Source organism: Saimiri boliviensis, chromosome 5, assembly GCF_048565385.1.
Source record: "Saimiri boliviensis isolate mSaiBol1 chromosome 5, mSaiBol1.pri, whole genome shotgun sequence".
Lineage (NCBI taxonomy): Eukaryota > Metazoa > Chordata > Mammalia > Primates > Cebidae > Saimiri > Saimiri boliviensis.
The window spans coordinates 50,877,448-50,897,200 of NC_133453.1; the positions used below are offsets into that span (position 1 = coordinate 50,877,448).

General features: G+C 39.0%; 3 protein-coding genes across 4 annotated transcripts in view; all 3 read right to left on the reverse strand.

The window, feature by feature from the left end:
- The window catches only part of ANKAR (ankyrin and armadillo repeat containing), a 73,381-nt gene extending 68,405 nt beyond the window's left edge, over positions 1 to 4,976 (reverse strand). Inside the window, exon 1 of the mRNA XM_074399363.1 lies at positions 4,887 to 4,976. The gene's annotated coding sequence lies outside the window, so the exon portion shown is untranslated. The remainder of the gene's footprint in view (positions 1 to 4,886) is intronic.
- Positions 1,920 to 6,800, reverse strand: ASNSD1 (asparagine synthetase domain containing 1). The gene is made up of 3 exons (XM_074399362.1): positions 5,337 to 6,800; positions 4,887 to 5,068; positions 1,920 to 2,287 (listed from the first exon to the last, which is right to left on the reverse strand). Exons 1-3 carry the CDS (start codon positions 6,798 to 6,800, stop codon positions 2,002 to 2,004), a joined length of 1,932 nt encoding a protein of 643 aa, XP_074255463.1. The 3' UTR covers positions 1,920 to 2,001.
- ASDURF (ASNSD1 upstream open reading frame) lies at positions 6,532 to 11,386 on the reverse strand. 2 transcript variants are annotated; one of them, XM_039469760.2, is made up of 4 exons: positions 11,202 to 11,386; positions 8,892 to 8,945; positions 7,438 to 7,467; positions 6,532 to 6,892 (listed from the first exon to the last, which is right to left on the reverse strand). In XM_039469760.2, exons 1-4 carry the CDS (start codon positions 11,289 to 11,291, stop codon positions 6,875 to 6,877), a joined length of 192 nt encoding a protein of 63 aa, XP_039325694.1. In that variant the 5' UTR covers positions 11,292 to 11,386; the 3' UTR covers positions 6,532 to 6,874. The 2 variants fall into 2 exon arrangements, with proteins under 2 accessions (XP_039325694.1, XP_010349895.2); XM_010351593.3 differs by having other exon boundaries at positions 7,438 to 7,513.
- Between the last annotated feature and the right edge of the window lie 8,367 nt (positions 11,387 to 19,753).

Below are 19,753 nucleotides of genomic sequence, written 5' to 3' on the forward strand. Positions count from 1 at the left end.
TGAAATGTTTGAGAAACCGAGCAAAACCCTGTCAGAGAACAAGAGAGATGTGGGCACAAACTGAGGCTGCAGAGGTGTGCGATGGACAGATCCTGCAGGCTGCTGAGTAATGATTTTGAATTTCATCCCAAAGGATTAGGCTTCAGTAGTGGCAGTGGAGGTGGGGGCTCGGGGGCTGTGGACAGATTTGAAAAACAATGAGGAAGATCGTTGGTGACAGATTGAATGGGGATATGTTGAAAAAGAAGGTGGTGTCCAAGTGAGAACCAAATTTCTGTCGGGAGCAACAGGATATCAGGGCAAGATTAAGAGTTCAGTTGTGGACATAATAGACCTTGAAGTACCTGTGAGAGAAATAAATAGAGATGTGAAATATGCCTTAGATAAACAGTTCTGGGCTAAGAACAGCAGTAGGGGTTAGATGTATAAATTTCGGCAAGTTTATGGTAATTGAAGACAGGAGTGGGGTTGAAATCACCAAGGGAGAGTGTACAGAACGAGGAGTTGAGAACCAAGGATTAGAGACCTGAGAAATTGAACATTTAAAGGTCCGGTAGAGAGTGGAGTTAGCAAAGAAGACAATGAAAGAACAGCCAAGAAGGCAGGACAAAAACCAAAATTGGTCACAGAAGCCAAAGGGGAAAAAAAGGAAAGGCCAACTTTGTTGGATGCCGCTGCTAGGTCAGGAGAGATGGGAACAAAGTCTCTGCCACTGAATGTAGCAGCATGGAAGTCCTTGGTGACTGTTCGGGGCATCATTTCTCTTCCAGTAACCATGTCATTATTTTACCTACTATGGAAATAAATATTAATAAACTAATGAGGACTATTCCAGGTCTTTTTTTAACATAAATTTGCATGTTTGCACTTATGAAATATGAATCTCCTTTTTTTTTTTTTTTTCCAGATAGCCAAATTCTTTGTTCCGTATGTCTCAAATCTTGGAAAAGAGTTGCCTCCTTTTTTAAAGGATCAACACAGAGCTTCATCCCAGAGCTAATGGGATTGAATAGCAGACAGCTGTAAATACCCAGGCCCTCTTGGGGTTCACACAAATACATGTCTATCCTCTCTCTCTCACAGTATCCTGGTGGAACAGAGGACCTGGAAATTCCTTATAAAAGTTCAACTTTTATAAGATTTAAATGAATACATTTAAATCTCATAGAGTAGCACCTGGAAGACAGTATTATATAAGTCATAGCTGTTTTCGGTATTGAACTGTAGTTATAATATTCTATCTAGGCCATGGGGCAAACTTCTGAAGTTCATCTACTCCCAGTATAAGCAATGTCAATTTAGTGCTCAGGACCACAGACACTACTCGAAGTTGTCTACTTTCAGATGGAGGGATGAATGCTATGCAGGTAGTATCTAAATCTAGGCTGAACATTGCATGTTCCAGGGAACAAACCTGGGGCCTGTGAAAGCCTTTGCCAGGTGACTGACCTGTTTGTCAGGATCGTAAAATTTCTTTGCTACTATGATTAAAAGAATCAAAGCGTGGCCAGATCCAGAAACGAAGCCCAGACTGAAGTGCAGTGGTGTGATCCTACCCCTCCCTGCAGCCTTGACTTCCTGGGCTCAAGTAATCCTCCCACCTCAGCCTCCCAAATAGGGAGGCACATTCTTCCATGCCCAGCTAATTTTTGGTACTTTTTTTTTTTTTGTAGAGATGAGGTTTCATCATGTCCAGGCTAATCTCAAACTCCTGGACTCAAGAGATCCCTCTATCTCGGCCTCCCAAACTGCAGGTATTAAAGGCTATTTAGAAACCTCACCCTAAGTCACCTTATTAGCATCAACTCAGGTGTGATCAAAAGGGGCTTGTTATGAGTAACAAAAGATACTCCCTATCACTAAGGAAATCCCATGGTTTTAGGAGCTCTGTGACAAGAAAAAATGAAAATTCACCCAAATAAACTTTAAAACTACTATATTATACAATAAAGCAGCAGAGTATTTTTACTTTTATATAACATAGTTACATTGTGAATCACATTACAATTTAGTCTCCTTTTCAGTAGAAAGATTTTCTAAGGAAATAATTTGGAGCCGTTCACATTTATCAGATGCTTTTTCATTATTTTTTTCCATTTTTGCAACTCTTGATCCAAACTGCATGGCCCGTTTGGGCAGAAGAGCTGAGGCTGTAAGACCAAGTTCCACAGCTGCAAGGCGTAAAATTAGTTTTTCACCAATTCCTCGGGGTAAAGTCAAGTTTGCTTTTTCCCAAACTGGTAGAGAATTTAGAAAGGAGACAACGTTTTCATCCAGGAAAGGAAATCTAAAACAAACAGACATAATATAACCACTACATAAAAATAAAATCAACCTGTTACAATAACTTTTATAGTTTTATAGCTAAAATTTAGTCACATTAAAAGTATTTCATAACGTATGACTAATTTTAATACATATACTACAAAATAGTCTAAATCTCAATAAATAAATTAGGTTTGTGGTGTCCAGAAATAATTTCAAATTGTTTTTACAAGGTATCCTTGTGGAGGCCCTGAAAACAAGCATGATTTTTTTTTTTTTTTTTTTTTTTTGAGACAAGGTCTTGCTCTGTTGCCCAGGTTAGAGTGCGGTGGTGCAATCTGGATCAAGGTCACTGCAACCTCTGCCTCCCAGGCTCAAGCAATCCTCCTGCCTAGGCACCACCACGTCCAGCTAATCTTTTTATTTTTTTGGTGGCAATGAGGTTTTCCCATGTTGCCCAGGCTGGTCTCAGACTTCTGAACTCAAGTAACCCACCTCCTTCAGCCTCCCAAAGTGCTGGGAATACAGGTGTGAGTGACTGCACCTGGCCTACAAGCATGATCTTAGTTAACTATTCAGTCTGTGTCTGACCTTTATCCCATCTAAAGAAATGACAGTTTAGGGATATGGAACAAATATAGAAGGGCTCCATAGTCCTGAACCTAAAAAACACTTACCTATGATAAAACTTTGTTAATCAAAATTGTTAAATTATACTTAAACCAACAAAATGGTGATAAATTGGTATAACAGAACAAAATATTAGATTTTTTTCCCCCTAAGTTCTGGAATGATCTAGAAACAAAATATTAGATTAAAAAACAAAACAAAACAAAACTTTCTGCCCTTTTGCTTCCCCAATTTTTACAAAATTCTGTTCTTTTTCTGTTTAAAATACTTAACACCCTCCATCCCATGCCTCAAAATGCAATACAGTTACACTAGTGTTTCTGTTTTATTATATCTTATTCTAGGTTAAGAGATTGGAAAGGGTAAAGACATTTGTTATAGGGAATATTACATAAAAATCAATGAGTTGCAAAAGCAAATTAAACTAAAGTATCAAATCAACACACTATTGTTAACATATATGTCAAGATACATAATAAATTATTTAGATCTAGCCCTATAATATTTGTTAGATCACAATTCTTTATTAGCTGCTTTAAACGTTCTTCATATGCATTTTTATTTGAGCATAACATAGTACTTTCATAAGTAAGTGCCTTTACTAGACAAATTCCCTTCTCTATGACCTAGCTGAAACAAAACTAAATTTCTCCTCTTTCTCTCATGTTCTTCAAAGAGAAAACAGTTTACAGACCTTGAATTATTGTATTAATTATCTCTTTATAGTGAAATCTTGAAAATTATACATGGGCCAGGATCAGAAACTTAACAATGACAACGTGTAAAGGCAACCGAGAGTCAGTGGAAAGAGGAAAAGACTAAGGTAGAGACAAGAAACAATGAAGTCTCAGAGAGAGAGAGAGAGAGAGAGAGAGAGAGAGAGAGAGTGTAGTATGAAGCTTACTTGGACTTCCTGTTCTTGGATGCTTGAACCCTTGTAATAAACTACCACTTAATAAATTAGGCTACTTGAATGGATTTTTGCTCTTTAAATGTCACATCTTCCTTTATCCTTAAGGTTTTAGAAAGTTCTGTTTAAATACTGCACTTGTTCACTACCACCAGAAATAGGATATAGATAAAAACAAACCTGAAAAGCAAGAATACACACATGAAAGTGCCTTGGTCTCTTTGAAGGTTTTAGGTAATCTGCAGTATGTGACTAAATTGTGTTCAAAAAAACATGTGGCAGAGGAATATCCAGTTTAAGGACTACCTTCAAATCAGTATGGATCTATACATACAGAAATGTCTATAGAGACAAGGCCAGTTTCTGTAACATTGAAGAAAAAAACTTGCAGGGGGTGCTTATGCCCTTATGGGAGGAAAGCAAACACTTAAAACTGAACAAAACCCTCTAAATACCTTCTCTTAGTATTTCACATCTCAATTTCACTTTGACAGTCTTTTTTTTTTTTTTTTTTTTTGTGGAGACAGAGCCTTGCACTATTGCCCAGGCTGAAGGGCATGACACAATTTCGGCTCACTGCAGCCTCTACCTCCCGGGTTCAAGTCATTCTCAGCCTCCTGAGTAGCTGGAACTATGGGCACATACCACCACACCCAAATAATTTTAAAAATATTTTTAGTAGAGGTGGGGTTTCACCATGTTGACCAGGCTGATCTTGAACTCCTGACCGCAGGTGATCTGCCCACCTCAGCCTCCCAAAGTGCTGGTATTACAGATGTGAGCCACTATGCCTGGCCTACTTTGACAGTCTTTTTCACTGTAGTCTTAAAAACAATCATGTAATTATGTCACCTTTGAAACTTGCTGAAAAGACATTTCTTGGAGAATGAGTTTTAGAAAACAACTGCTTTCCTAGCTCTTCCCAGCTCTGTTTGTGTTTATAAAATAAAGCCAAGCTATTATTGCTGCTACTGTTACTCATTTGAATAATCTCCAAGAGAAAAGAAACTTACAAGTCTCCATTTACACTGTGCTGTTTTTTATAAAAATATTATATCAACACTCAAATGATTAGAATTACCTTGCTTCTTTTCCATGATCACCAATAACTCTGTCATCACGACCAAGATTTCTAGAAGAAATTCGACCCAGTTCCATCATTATTTCCTTATTCAATCCTTCCAGCCCATGTGACTGAAAGCGAACACGATGACGAGAATAACCTGCAAGTTGCTCATCTGCACCAATTCCAGTGAGAACTACCTAAGTGGTTTAAAGAAATCCATATAAAAATGTTATCAATTACACAGTAAAGAAAATAAAAGAAAAGCTTAAAAAATTGCAAACCTAAAGATAATGCTTTTGGAGAAAAATAAAGTAAAATATATCCAATTCTAAAGAAGTCATGTATGTTGTGTTGCAGCTTAAATGCAACTAAAATACGCTATATTCTTACAATCAAAATACTAAAAGCTTTGAGGGTCAAAAACAGGTCTCAGAAATTTTTATGAGAAGAAATACTGTGTCATACCTTTGCATTGCTCTGATACAATTTCACTCCATCCTGGGCCACTAACTGACCAATTCCTCTAGAAGCAAACCAGACTGCACAGCCAATACTATCATCTAAAACTGTATCCAATGGCCAAATTAAGTGACATATTCGAGTTCTTCTTAATTTCTGCAGTTCTTCCATAGAAACATTAACTTCAACAAAATTCCAAATTCGGGAAGGGCTAACAGCTTGTAGTTCCTTTAGTCCTGCTCTTCCTGTGATTCGATCTGGCACACGGACATGTTTATCAGGACTGCCATCAGCAGTAGCAGCAACATCTTTAGAGGATTCTTCAGAAGGTATTTCACATTTATTTTTCTGTTTATTCCTTTCTTTGTTAAAGCTAGTTGGCATGGTCTTTTCTTCAGCTATGAAAGCTACATTAAGAAGATCAATTGGTTCATCTAAAGGAATATGACGGTCAGCAAGGGTTGCAATAACCATGGAATCAATGCCCCCAGAAAACAGAATTGCAACATTTGCTTTCCTATCACACGTTTTCAAAACTTCATTTGCTGTCAGGTTTTCTTCCCTAGGTAAACACAAGACACGTTTCTTGACTGCGATACTCAGGACATCAATGAACTGCTGAATTCTTTCCTTCATGTGTACATCGGTAAGAAAGACTTGAAGTGTCTCTCTCGTAGGTGGCACATTGGAAATATTACTGCAGTGAGTATCCAATTCAGGTTTTGGCAACATCATATTTAAAGGAACAACCGGTTTTTCAAGATACAGTTTGGCTTCATTTGCTACCACTGATACAAATGCTGGTAAGTCTGCTGAAATTTGACTCAGGGTATTAGCATTTCCTTCAATAATATTCTCCCTAGAAATATACTTCCAAGGATACAGTTGTAAAATAATGCACCTGGAAATGGCAGTAGACTTAAGATCAATTCTGAAAAGTCCAGAGGCTGGAACTTCTTGCCACTGATTTGTCTCTCCAGATGTTTGGGTGCCAACTGAAGAGAGGCAGAAACTCTTGCCCAAATTATTAAAATGCCAAAGCAAGCTACGGCGACCAAAAAAGTCCCTACCAAACCATAAATAATGACTAGATGCTTGATAATATATAAATGACCAGGGACCTTGCACTTCTGAGAAGAGTGACAAAATCTCAGATTCATTCTTACAGGAGGTAAGATAATTAAACATAATTTGAGTGTCATTCTCTTCAGCTTCAACCTTTATTCCACTAAAAACTTCCCCATTCCACAGAAACACATTGCCTCTTTCATCTTCCACAGGCTGGGCAGTCAAAACACCCCTCAAGTGGAGGACATGACCAGAAAATAAACACTGATAGTTAACATCAGACTTCAACAATTGTTTACTACTATTGGGTCCCCGCTGTTTAAGATTATACAGTAAGTCCTCTTTTAAATCTGGACCGAAATGCTCAGCAGAAAAGTTTACAGAACAACAAATGCCACACATTGCTATGTGAAATCAGGTTGACTATTTCTTGATTTTGGTCTTCTCTAAGTTTTCTATTTCTTGGTATTCTTTTTTCAGTTCATCCAATATATCTGTTGCAGGGAAGGAGAATAAATATTAAATAAAATAAAAATTGTTGAACTTTTACCTAGTAATTCATAGGGCAATACAAGTCTGTTTACCAAAATCAAACCATATAAACACACGCACTTTGCCAGTGCCAATAATAATTAACAACAGGCTACTAATAAAATATATCTATCTTTTAGAAAAATAGCTTCTGTTTGCTGAGTGCTCATTTTGGCCCAAGCACTTGGCTAAGCACTTTATATATAGCACCTTATTTAGGTCCCACAATACCTTGGAGGCTTAAAGTATTTCACCTGAAGTCACAAACATAGAAGATGGTAATAGTTTGTCATACTTAGACCTGTTTGAGACTCTAAAGCACATGTTAATAACTATTGTTTTCTAATACATATTATGATATATATATTTTTAAAACTGTTGACTCATCTTTGAAGGCTAACTTGAAGAAAACCAAACGGCTGCATTATTCTTTAGATATATATTTTAACATTCAGATGAGTATAATTTAGGCGCCCCCCAACCCGCCCCCCTCAAACAAAAAACTTACTTTTGCTCTCAGACAGCATTTCTGTTCGGTCTGCAAGAAAGAATATATTGCTGTTCTGTTGTTGCCTATATACTTTCTGTAAAACATAATTTAGGCTAATATCAAGTTTTGATCTAAAAAGTAGATGTTAAAATCCTTAACCCTATTATCACTAATTCTTGAACTTCAGTAATATATATTCAGCACAATACTTTAGCAAATACAGATAAACAAAAAGACAAGTAAAAGTCACCCATTACCCTGACACCAGAAATTGCTACTACTGAAATGAAACTATTTTCTCTCCATATACCATTTTAACAGAAAAGGTTCTTACTATGCCTGCAGATTTGTGCTTTTATCAATAAGCAATACATTGAGAAAACACTTTTTCTTAAGTGTTCTTTTACAGGAATACTAAAATGCCAAAACAAGCTACAGCAACCAAATTATACTTCCTGCTATATAGGCATAACATATTACAGTTTATTTGATCAGCTTTCAAATACTAGACATTTAAGGTGTTACCAACTCTTTACTACTGTAAATCAATGTTGTGATGAATATCTTCATAACCAAATGTTTGTGCACTCCTGTGATTCTCTCCAAAGTATCAGTTACTACAAATGGAACTGCTGAGTCAAAGTGTTATAGTTTTGAGTTGTTGAGACTTTCTGCCAATTTGGCCTCTAGAGAAAGTTTGTATTAATTGTGCCCGGACTTTTTTTTTTTTTGAGATGGAGTCCTGCTCTGTCACCTATGCTGGAGTGCAGTAGCGTGATCTTGGCTCACGGCAACCTCTGCCTCCCAGGTTCAAGTGATTCTTGTGCCTCGGCCTCCTAAGTAGCTGGGATTAGAGATGTGCCCAGCTAATTTTTGTATATGCCTCAACTTCTAATATTCCATAAGTGACAATATGAGAAATATCTCACCTGCCAGTTATTAATCTTTAAAATGCTTTTAAGAGCTCAAACTCATTTCTTCCTGAACTTTAAAATGTAATTTGGCACTATAATTATATACAAAGCAGTAGCTTGCTTGTTTATATTAATGGAAATGACATTAAATAACCACGTTACACATTTAGAAAAATCTATGTAAAATTTTTTTAGAGGGAGGGGAAGCAATGTATCCTTTTTTGTTCATTAATTATCCACATTCATTTAAAAGTTTCTTCTCATCTCAATACAAAGTTCATGTATATCAAAAGAAAACACCAAATTCAAGTATAAAATAAACATCATTAGTGATTACACTCCAAGATACCAAAGTACAACTAGAATCATTTGTTGCAAAGGCAATGTGAATGGCATATGATAGAAAAAAGACATCTTCAACCATGAGATCTATCCATTTAAAAAAAGAATCTAGACACTTGCAATTTAACTAAAAAGATGCTGAAATACTATAAATTTTATTAAAGTATGATTATATCTTATATATAATTCTTATAATTTTAATATATAGCAACTCACCCTATTCTTCTTAAGGTTAGAAAGTTCATCCACAACAATTTTTTGTTCTTTAATCTATTGAAATAACGAAAAAAAAAAAAAAAAAAAAAAACTCCTTAAGTTAAATGTTTTCAAAGTATGCTCAATGAAAATCCCTTAAGGGGTTGTTTTAAAATTAGACATGGGATAAGGGGCTATGATGTACTGATTTTCCAAACAAGCAGTTCATGAATATACAGATTATTTTCAACAGCAGTCTGTGTGGGGGTACAGTTAGGGAAAAGCTGAGGAGAAAAAACAGTGATTACATTTGCAAAACGTTAGATAACCCATTAAGTCCAGACAGGGGATTTGGTGTTCATATCCAGCAATCACACCAAGGACTACGGTTACTAAATGACGTGTATACCTTTATTAAAAATATATGATATACACCAAAAGCCGTTCCAGGCTTTCAGTTAAGTTGTGATTTAGATTTTTTTTTTTAAAAAAGGCAAATAGAATGAGAGGTGGGTTACTTTTTTCAACATTTTCATGATTTTGTGTACTAAGTGGTGTGGTCAAACATTCAAATTAAGCAATGCCCTATTTGGGGACAGTAAGACCTATCACGTTCCATCCTTGTACTTTTCCCTCTTTTTATCTCAATGATTAGCATAGAGCTGGCACTGTTGAACTAGGCTGCTTCTGTTTTTATGAAACAGGGTCGTGCTCTGTCACCCAAGCTGGAATGCAGTGGCACCACCAAGGCCCAGTGCAGCCTTGACCTTCCTGGGCTCCCCACCTTAGCCTCCTAGAGTAGCTGGGACTACAGGCCTGGGCGTCCGTTCTGGCCGTGGCTTTATTTATTTGTAGGTCAGGGCTCAACTAAGTGAAAAGTAAGTTTCTTTTTAACTCTTTATTTAGTGAACATGACTCACTACATAGTGTCCCAAGTGCCTCTAAAAGCAGCTTTTACAATATTTGTGCTACCTCACACGCCTCAGGGATCTGTATCCATCAGTACACACAAGTGGCTTGTTATGGTGGTAGTCAGAATGGGCTGTGTGTCTTTTGAAAATTCAGCCCCCATCCCCATGAGTGTGCACCTTTCGGTCTCCCCATTGGCAAAGCTGCAGTAATGAGGTTGAATTCCAAGACCGAATTTGTAAACATTCTTTGAGACTTACATTTGTACAGGGCTTTCCCATTTTAGGAATGACAGGTGTTACATTTCACTTTACTTCAAAGAAGGTAACCGATACAGAAAGATTAAAGAGACTTGCCCAAGATGTCACTGTAAGTTTGGGACAGAACCAAAGTAGAATCTAGGACGTGTAATACCTGAAGGGCTATAACCCTCCCCACTCCCATTTATCTTTTTTTTTTTTTAAACACTTTTTGGGTGACAGGTACACCAAAATCTAAGAAATCACCACTAAGTAACGTATCCCTGTAACCAAAAACCACCTATTCCCTAAAAACCATTGGGAAAAAAAATCTCAGGTGGTTTCTAACATGCAATAAAATTTGAACCAAAAAAAGTGCTGCCCTATTATATTGCAGGGGGCAGTTACCCCTCAAACTTGTCAATAAAGATGTATTTCCTAAATAGTAATATATTCTTTTTTTAAATTGTACTTTAGGTTCTGGGGTACATGTGCAGATCATGCAGGATTGTTGCATAGTTACGTACATGGCAAAGTCGTTTGCTGCCTCCATTCCCCAACAACTATATCTGACATTTCTTCCCACTTTATCCCTCCTCACCACCCACCCCCATTTATCTTTAAAGGTTTTGTCTGTTTGTGGCAGTTAAGGTTTATATTATATTGGCTTCCTCTTTCGCGGTGGGGGTAGCGGGGAGTTCCCGACAGCAGGTGACGGTGGCTTATTTGGGGTGCTGAGAGTGTTGCCGGTGATAAAGGGACATATTTGAGATGAGCTTCACAGGTAGAACTGATAAGCCCCCGTGAGGGTCTTCAAGGATGGACCCCGGGTTGCTGGCACGGTTAACTGGATGGAGAATATCTGCGATGGAACAGATTTGGGGTGGGCGGTATTTCCAAAAGTTTAAAAAGACTAGGGAGGACAACCCTGAACCAAAACTCCGCCCCACTGCCACCGGAAGGTCCAATCTCGGGACGAATTTCAAGATCTCCTTTATCGCAACTGTTTTCAGAAAATAAAAAGGACTCACTGTGGCTGTCAAGTGCTAAGAACAAAAAGAGCAAAGCAGCAGAGCAAAGCCGAGTCCCGGGCAGGCCCCAGGCTGCCCCCTGCGGACCAACTTCAGGGTCCAGTGGCGCCCGGTCCCGAGTTCAGGAGCCTTTCGTCGCGTCTCACCCTCACCTTGCTGCTAAGGTCCTCCTTGGGTGGGGTCGAATTGTCGGAGGGGGTCAGCACTGAGCTGTCCTCTGGGCGCGTCCCTCGGTTGGGCATTTCCACCCAGCACGAGACGGGCGTGATGCTCAGCGCTGAAGGAGCCTGCAGCAGCAGCCAAGGCGCATGCGCGCTTCCAGCCGCACTCACCCTTTTCCCGCGAGTGTTAACAACAGAGTCTGCGCGCTCACTTAAACGCATGCGCAGGCCGGATCTGGCCAGGGGAGCAGTTTTGCGCCTGCGCGTGGCTGGTTAGGGCGCGAGTCAACCATCTGGTTGCAAAATATGATGTTCCTGTACTGCCCTCTAGTGGCTGGGATGCAGAAACGCTCAGGTGGTTTTTTTCACGACCTCTTATCTAGTATACTACGAGTTATGTGCGCCCTCCAGTGGCAAAAATAAAGAATAGTCGTGCAATAGAAACAGCACTTCCTCTATTATGTATTATCTACGGAAAGATGAAGCTGAGGAACAGATTTAAGAGATATCATGTTGGCAACAGAACTGTACAAACTTGGTAACGTTTTGGTTAACTCGTGGTTAGGATTGCTGGATAAAATGCAGTATAAATTTCAGATGAATTAATAGTTTTTTAGTACATCTATGTCCCATGCAATATTTGCAATATCTCATTTCTGTGGAAAAATGACTAAAACTTGGAAATAGGCAAAAGAGATTTACTGTTTTTTTTTCAGTGCTTCTGTGGCCTTTATTATATTGACTGGGCTGCTTGACAATTCTGTAGGGACAAAGGTTAACTTTGGTAGGAATTTTGGTCTGGTAGGGAAGCAAATATATATATATTTTTGGTGCACCAGATACCAATACAGGTTATGATCTATTGTTCTGTAACACATTAGTCAGTGTTGTATCTAACCCGGCAATTCTATCTTCACATTTATTTATTGATATATGCCTAGCTTCTCTAGTATTCTGTACTGGTTTTAAAGTCTTCTCAGTTCCCTCATTAACTAATGAGTTGAATAAAACTTTGACGTATGTTCATTTTATGTTCACATTAGTGACATGACTTTAGATTTTTGAGAATTATACTATAATATTAGAAATCTTAAGATTCCACAGAGATGCCCAAGTGGACTTATGTGATGAATCAAACTGTCTGGCTAAAGAAATGTATACATCACAGATTGTTCAAGCTGAGGCATGTTTTTTATTTGCTCTTAGAGAAATCCCAAGTGGTTATACTTTTTTCCTTTTTATTGATTTTTTAAAAATTTTGTTTTTGTTTCTGATTTGTACATTCCCGATACGTTATTCAGGTATAACTTATACATTACTGATACATTGATAGCAGCAATGATTGGGAGTTTGGTTTTGTGGTCTAACTACTTGGTGATATCTGTTGGATGATGGACGTCTAGTCTCCATTGGTAGAGAGGTAGACAGGTGCAGTGGCCTAAACGTGTAATCTCAGCCAATCCGGGCTGAGGTGGGAGGATTGCTTGAGGCCAGAGGTTCAAATAAATAAATAAATAAATAAATAAATAAATAAATAAATAAAGAGGGGTGATAAGCCAGTTTGTAAGTCTTTTTCTTTTTTCTTTTCTTTTTTTTTTTATTGCATTTTAGGTTTTGGGGTACACGTGAAGAACATGCAAGATTGTTGCATAGGTACACACATGGCAGTGTGGTTTGCTGCCTTCCTTCCCCTCACCTGTATCTGTCATTTCTCCCCATGCTATCTCTTCCCACCTCCCTACCCACCCGTCCCTCCCCTATTTCCCCCCAACGGACCCCAGTGTGTAGCGCTCCCCTCCCTGTGTCCACGTGTTCTCACTGTTCAACACCCGCCTATGAGTGAGAACATGCGGTGTTTGATTTTCTGCTCTTGTGTCAGTTTGCTGAGAATGATGGTTTCCAGGTTCATCCATGTCCCTACAAAGGACACGAAGTCTTTTTCTTTATCATTTGTGAGCTCAAATTAATTAATTGCTTTTGTGTCCACTGAGAGGGAAGGAGGACAACTGCTTGAGATGTGGGCTGGTGAGGTTTTGTTTTGTCTGTTTTTGTTGTTTTTGAGATGGAGTCTTGCTTTGTTACCCAGGTTGGCTTGCAGTGCTGCGATCTCAGCTCACTGCAACCGCAACCTCCCGCGTTCAAGCGATTCTCCTGTCTCAGCCTCCTGAGGAGCTGAGACTACAGGCGCATGCCCCGACGCCTGGCTAATTTCTGTATTTTTAGTAGAGACAGGGTTTCACCATGTTGGTCAGACTGGTCTTGAACTCCTGACCTGGTGAACTGCCTGCCTCAGCCTCCCCAAAGTGCTGGATCACAGGCTTGAGTCACCAAGCTCAGCCTGTCTGTTTTAACATAAAGGCAGCTCAAGCAGAAGTGCTGGTGAATTTTTGTGTTTACTTTTGACCTGAGATTGAAGTTGTAAAACAGAAGCAATAACCTCTCTGTGTCGTGTCTGTAATTTAGAACAGGCTTTACGTCTCACTGTGTGAATGTAAACTATTTCCCTACTTCTGGAGTGTGTTAATAAATTCTACTCTAATGTCTCTAGTTAGAGGGCCTCTGTTCTGACTAGTTTATAGAGATAAATAAGCACTGGCATGATCCCAATATTTTTTAAAGACTAGAATTTCCAATACTTTAAATGTGCTAGATATTTAAGGGAAAAAAAAAAAAGGTTTTACAAAACTGCTAGCTTAGAAATATTTTTAGGAATCCAAGTTCAGAAAAAAAAGAGAATTCTAAAGTGAACTGTCACTTCACTTGCTGCTGCTGTTGTTTTGAGACAGTTTTTCTCTGTTGCCCCGGCTGGAGTGCAGTGAGTGGTGCGATCTCGGCTCACTGCAACCTCTGCCTTCTGTGTTTAAGTGATTCTCCTGCCTCAGCCTCCCGAGTACCTGGGATTACAAGTTTGTGCCACCGTGCCCAGCTAATTTTCGTACTTTTAGTAGAGATGGAGGTTTCACCATGTTGGCCAGGCTGGTCTCAAACTCCTGGCTTCAAGCCGTCCGCCCATCTCAGCATTCCAAAGTGCTGGGATTCCTAGTGTGTGCTGCCAGCCCTGGCTTCTACTTTGTTTAGAGGTAATAGTGCGGCTTATCTGTAAAGCTGAAGAGACTGAGCATTCCGGCATATTGGTCTTTGTACCTCAACTTCTATTGTAGTGTCCGTCAGTGTGGAAGCTCCGGATAAAGTTGGGACTGGTTCTGACTCAATCATGTCCATACTGAGTAGCCGGAAACACCCGACACTGCTGATTGGTCTATAGCTGCTCACCCCGTTTTGGGAAGTGGGCTGCTGCTTATGGCCCTGCCAGGTTCTGACGTTTTTGTTTATTCACAGCAGGGGCTGCCCAAGACAACATAGTACTCAACGAAGTGGTGACAGTCATTTTAATATGATGCTAAACTGTCTTAAAATGCTTTCACGCTTTATCTTATTTTTGGAATATTTACCTATTTGCTTCTATTTTCGCCCTCAGCTGCTCTAACTCCTGCGTTGCTTGAAGTCAGCTTTGGCTTAGCTGGTACCACGTGTCCTGTCTAACTGGCTCAGGACTGCCCCTCTGCAGCCCACCATACAGCTAGCAGCTGTGTCTTCTCTTCCAGTGAGTCTCAACAGAGTTGGGGTTTCCCTAGTGGATGCTTTTAAGAATGTGTGGAGGTCCTGTTGGTGGTCACAGGGATTGGATGGTTCTGCCAACTCGATGGGGTAGGACAAACTGGGAGCCATTTCAAAGGAGACAGGCTCAACTACCTACTCTTCTGAGAAGCGCAGACTAACAGACCGAAGGGAAACCTCAGCAAGTAGACAGTACGGGGAATTGCACGGGGCGGGGAGGGGGAAGTCAGGTAGACCGTAAGACCAAGGGGTGAAGTCAAGGGACAGGTAATATCACAGTCTAAATAGGCAATCTGTAGCAAGAATTCTGTCAGCAGGTGACAGGGCCTGAGATACTGGACTGCTGTTCTCCAGCAGGGCTCTAGGATCTGGGAGAGGAACTACCGGATCCTTATCGGAAACTCTTCGTGGGGAGAATGAGGTTTCTTGTCCGAACAAGGCTCACCAGGCTGGTCCCAAGGGAAAGGGCAGTCCCCAAGTACTGGTGTAGAGATGAGTCAATCCTTTTTACTTGCGATAAGGCTGGTTCGCAAGCTTTGCGTCAAAGCTGTGGAATGTGGACATCAGGCCTCCCTGCCTCTTGCAGCCAACTTCGCTTTGGGGTTTTGTGCAGGGCAGAAAGTTAGGATGCGGCGAGTGAGGCAGGGCGCAAAATGTGAAGACGCAGCGACTCTCAGAGTCCTGCAGAAACGCCTCTCCAGATTTTCCGCCCCAGGCGCCTCACACGCCTCATCTGGGTCGCAGCTCTGCTCTCCTGCCAGCTGCATTTAAAGATTTTGTTGTCGGTAGTTCTGTTTTACAACCTAGAGGTCAGTGTGGCTTGTGAATGACACCAGTGAACGTTGCCTTATATACCGCCCATGCCTGTTGTATCTTTACATGTCAGACAGCTATAAAGCAGGTTAATCAAAATTATCTTGGCTTCTTCCAGAGCTCTTTCATGTGGGTGCCACTGTCCACCTCTTTCCCAAACACTGAGAACACGCTGGAAATGTTTTGGTCTACATTACTGAAGAAACAAAATTAAATGTAATAGTCTATTATTTAGGTCACAGTACGTAGCTGGTCCCTTTAAATAAAATAGTTGTGAAACGTTTACTATCTGAGGAGTTGCAAATAATGATGAAGGATTTATTGTTACTGAATTCGAACTGAGATGCTTTAAAAAACATGTGTAAGTATTTCCACCTGAGTGAAGCAATAGAGACAAATAAAGCCTAACTGACATATTAGTAATAATTGTTCATGTATTCAGATGATGTTTTTCTTCACACAATGCCTTCACAATAATGCAGAGCTCTTCATAGCCGAGGTGTTTTTACCCTACTTCTAATTGTTAGCAATAATAAAGTTTTACAAAATGATTAATTAATGTCTGTTTATGGTCACAAGTAACTGTGTGTTGGGGTCTTAACAATTAGTCAGAAAAATACGACTTCTGCTACGGCAGTGAAAGTTAGCTCCGTTCACCTGTGTTTGTTTGCAGGCTCCGTTGTTTTTGTTGTAAAACCACTGCTATGCTATGGTTGCTGGCTTGTCCCAGTAAAACAGAACAAAACAACACATGCTTTATGTATCTGCGTTTCTGATTATTTTCTAATGGAAGTTGAGATTAAATTCTTAAAGCCATTCTTCCTGCTGGTTTAGCGTTATAATCATAGCTGTGGCTGCCCTGTGATTGAAACCTCTTGAAAGAAAGGGCACAGGAGAGCTTTTGCAGAAGGAGGAATGTATAAAGGGAGCAGGGGGAGGGGAGGAAGTGAAAGGGCAGGAGGGAAGTTGAGCAGTTAGAACTTGGCAGACTATTTTGTTCCAGGAACCAGAAGATATTATTGTACCACTAGCACTCTTATTTGAACTAGTTATGTTTCTGGAGTCAAGTTAGTGAAGAAAAAACACAAGCAGGTAGAGTACCCTGTGAATTCAAATCAATAACTGGTTGGGTTTTTTTTCCTACAAGGTATGTGGTTTAAAGTATCTAGTGAAACTATTCAGAGAAAACTTAGTTATCCAGGTTTGAACATTTTTACCACAAGACTCACAAGACCGTGGATCATTTTTTTCTCATTTATTCCATTCAAGAATTCTGTCACTCATAAATTTTACTGTCTTGAAGGTCATAAAATATTTAATGAATTTCCTAAGCATTTCCTAAACCAGACTATTATATCCTTTGTTCTACACAAGGAAGGTTACCTATTAGAGGAAGAAAGGAATCCATAGGAAAGGAATACTCTTGCTGGGAACTAAATCCCCCTGAAACCAGCTATCTGAAGCTAGTATAATCTTTGTTGCTGTTGCTGTTTTTGTTTGTTTGCTTGTTTGAGCTCTTTTTATTATTATTATTTAGATGGAGTCTTGCTGCATTGCCCGGGCTGGATGGAGTACAATGGCAGAATCTCAGCTCACTGCAACCTCCACCTCCCAGGTTCAAGCAATTCTCCTGCCTCAGCGTCCTGAGTAGCTGGGATTACAGGCAAGTGCTACCATGCTCGGCTAATTTTTTGTATTTTTAATAGAGATGAGGTTTCGCTATGTTGGCCAGGCTGGTCTTGAACTCCTGACCTCAAGTGATCTGTCTGCTTCGGCCTCCTAAAGTGCTGGAATTATAGGTGTGAGCCAGCTTGTCTGGCCCAGTATTATCTTTTACAGTACATTTTTGGAGTGATAAGCTCTCTTAGAGTGATAAGGGTTTCTGAACTCTACACTATCTCATTTTTTTCTTTACGGTTTATGCTTTGCTGTTTTTAATCCTAAAAGTATAATTTCTAATAAAAATACTCATAAAAAGTTAATTTAATCCTTATTGATAAACAAAAACGAAATGCAATGGTATCAACAATTCTATAGTATCCCTGTGATCCCTCTTTAAAGTGGAAGTTATTCCATACCCTAGAAGAAGTATATTCTAGTCTAAAAATGTGAAATTATAACTTCTAAATCCAAGAAAGCCCTGATTCATTGTGTAACTCTGAGCAAGTTCCAGAAACTCAGTGCCTCCATTTTCTTTTCTGTAAAATAAGGCTAATAATTAGTACCTTACCTGAATTATGAGTGACATGAAGCTTCCTAAAGGATTACTTAAACATAGCTGGGATGAAAGAAGAAACACAAACTAATTGCAACTCCCTTGGATACAGAATACGCAAACAAAAGTTATTAAACTTCTCTTCTATAATTGAGGACTCAGGTCATCTCTAAGAACACAGTCTTAAATGTTGCCTAGAAAAACTTCTTTTCCCCCAAGTGCTTTAGGTATAAAAGGGTAGCTCTCAAAATCCAGTCTGTAGTTGAAGTTCCTCATTAGATTCCTAAGCTTCATCTCCCAAAGTTCTAGATTTTCAGGAGACTTGTATTTTGTAGTAAGTCTCTTGGATCGTGAGGAGGCATGTAGTCATTCAACCACCACATTTTGAAAAGCATTGCTCTGGTTTGTACCTAAGCTTTAGTTTAGGTTAGTTTTTTTTTTTTTTTTTTTTCTTAGTGGACATTTAGCCTCGTCATTTAAAAATGTTTTTACTGTGAAAATTTTCAAACATATACAAAAACCAGAAAGAGGATAATGAACCTCTGTGTTCCCGTCACTAAGCTTCAATAATTATAAACTCATGGCATCATGTTTTATGTATCTCTCCACCCACTCATCTTCCCCCATCATTAGCTTGAAGCAAACCCCAGACTTTATATCATTTTGTACATGAGTCATTCATTGTGAATCTTTAAAAATGACTCATTTAAAACACATAAGTTATCACAGGTAAATAATTAAGCATCAAGTAATTCTTTAATATAATCAAGTATCCAAATAGTGTTCTGAAAATACTTTACATTTTCAATCGTAGATCAGGCCTAATTAATAATTATGATTTATCTCTATGAAACACTGTGCATTCATTATAATAAACATAAGATATCTAGACATATAGAATGGTATGGCCACATAAAATGATGTTGAGTAAAACTATTATAATTATGTGAAAATTATTCATTTTAAGGGATGAAAATGGCAAATGTCACAGAAAAGTTTAAAAAGTTGTTTTGGTGAAAGCATATAACATCTAGAAATTATTTTAGTTTTGATGATTGCTCATTTGTTTTTTGTTTTTTTGTTTTTTTGGGTTTTTTTTTTTGAGACGGAGTTTCGCTCTTGTTACCCAGGCTGGAGTGCAATGGCGCGATCTCGGCTCACCGCAACCTCCGCCTCCTGGGTTCAGGCAATTCTCCTGCCTCAGCCTCCTGAGTAGCTGGGATTACAGGCACGTGCCACCATGCCCAGCTAATTTTTTGTATTTTTAGTAGAGACGGGGTTGAGCAGGATGGTCTCGATCTATTGACCTCGTGATCCACCTGCCTTGGCCTCCCAAAGTGCTGGGATTACAGGTGTGAGCCACCGTGCCCGGCTAGTTTTAAATACTGAATCTAATGTACCTTCTTTAACTGTAAGTAAACTATTTTGTATTTATATCATGTTATAATATTTTTTAGAGAGATAAATTGTGGAATTAGAAAACTTTAGTGTTTTGGTAGAAGCAGCCTATACTGACCTTGGAAATGAAAATAATTATACTAATAAAAATGGCTACTTGTAAAACACTTTTCAGTTTACAACCATTTTAATATGTGTCATTTCATTTAATGTTCAGCAATCCTGTGAGATGGATATTATATTGCTTATTTTATAGATGAGGAATCTGTAGCTCAAAGAAATTAATGACATTTAAGTCCACACTGCAAGGGAATATGAGGCTAACTCTTTTATTTTCTCAAGGAAAAATTATTTATCATTCATTTACAAACATAGAGCATACACTTACCCATTCTACTGACGTATTCATATTAGTGACTAAACTTATAGTATGAATATATTTTAGGGAGCAGAGAAATGTCTACATTGATAGAAGAACATATTAGATATAGCCCTAAAT

Excerpts from the sequence above, each read along its gene's own strand:
- ASNSD1 (XM_074399362.1), bottom strand. The coding sequence starts at position 6,800 with ATGTGTGGCATTTGTTGTTCTGTAAACTTTTCTGCTGAGCATTTCGGT. Across the intron at positions 5,069-5,336 it reads TGTATCAGAGCAATGCAAAG|GTAGTTCTCACTGGAATTGG; the intron begins GTATGACACAGT and ends TAAACCACTTAG. Across the intron at positions 2,288-4,886 it reads GATCATGGAAAAGAAGCAAG|ATTTCCTTTCCTGGATGAAA; the intron begins GTAATTCTAATC and ends TGTTTGTTTTAG.
- ASDURF (XM_010351593.3), bottom strand. The coding sequence starts at position 11,291 with ATGCCCAACCGAGGGACGCGCCCAGAGGACAGCTCAGTGCTGACCCCC. Across the intron at positions 8,946-11,201 it reads AGGAGGACCTTAGCAGCAAG|ATTAAAGAACAAAAAATTGT; the intron begins GTGAGGGTGAGA and ends TTATTTCAATAG. Across the intron at positions 6,893-7,437 it reads AATGCTGTCTGAGAGCAAAA|ATATATTGGATGAACTGAAA; the intron begins GTAAGTTTTTTG and ends TCCCTGCAACAG.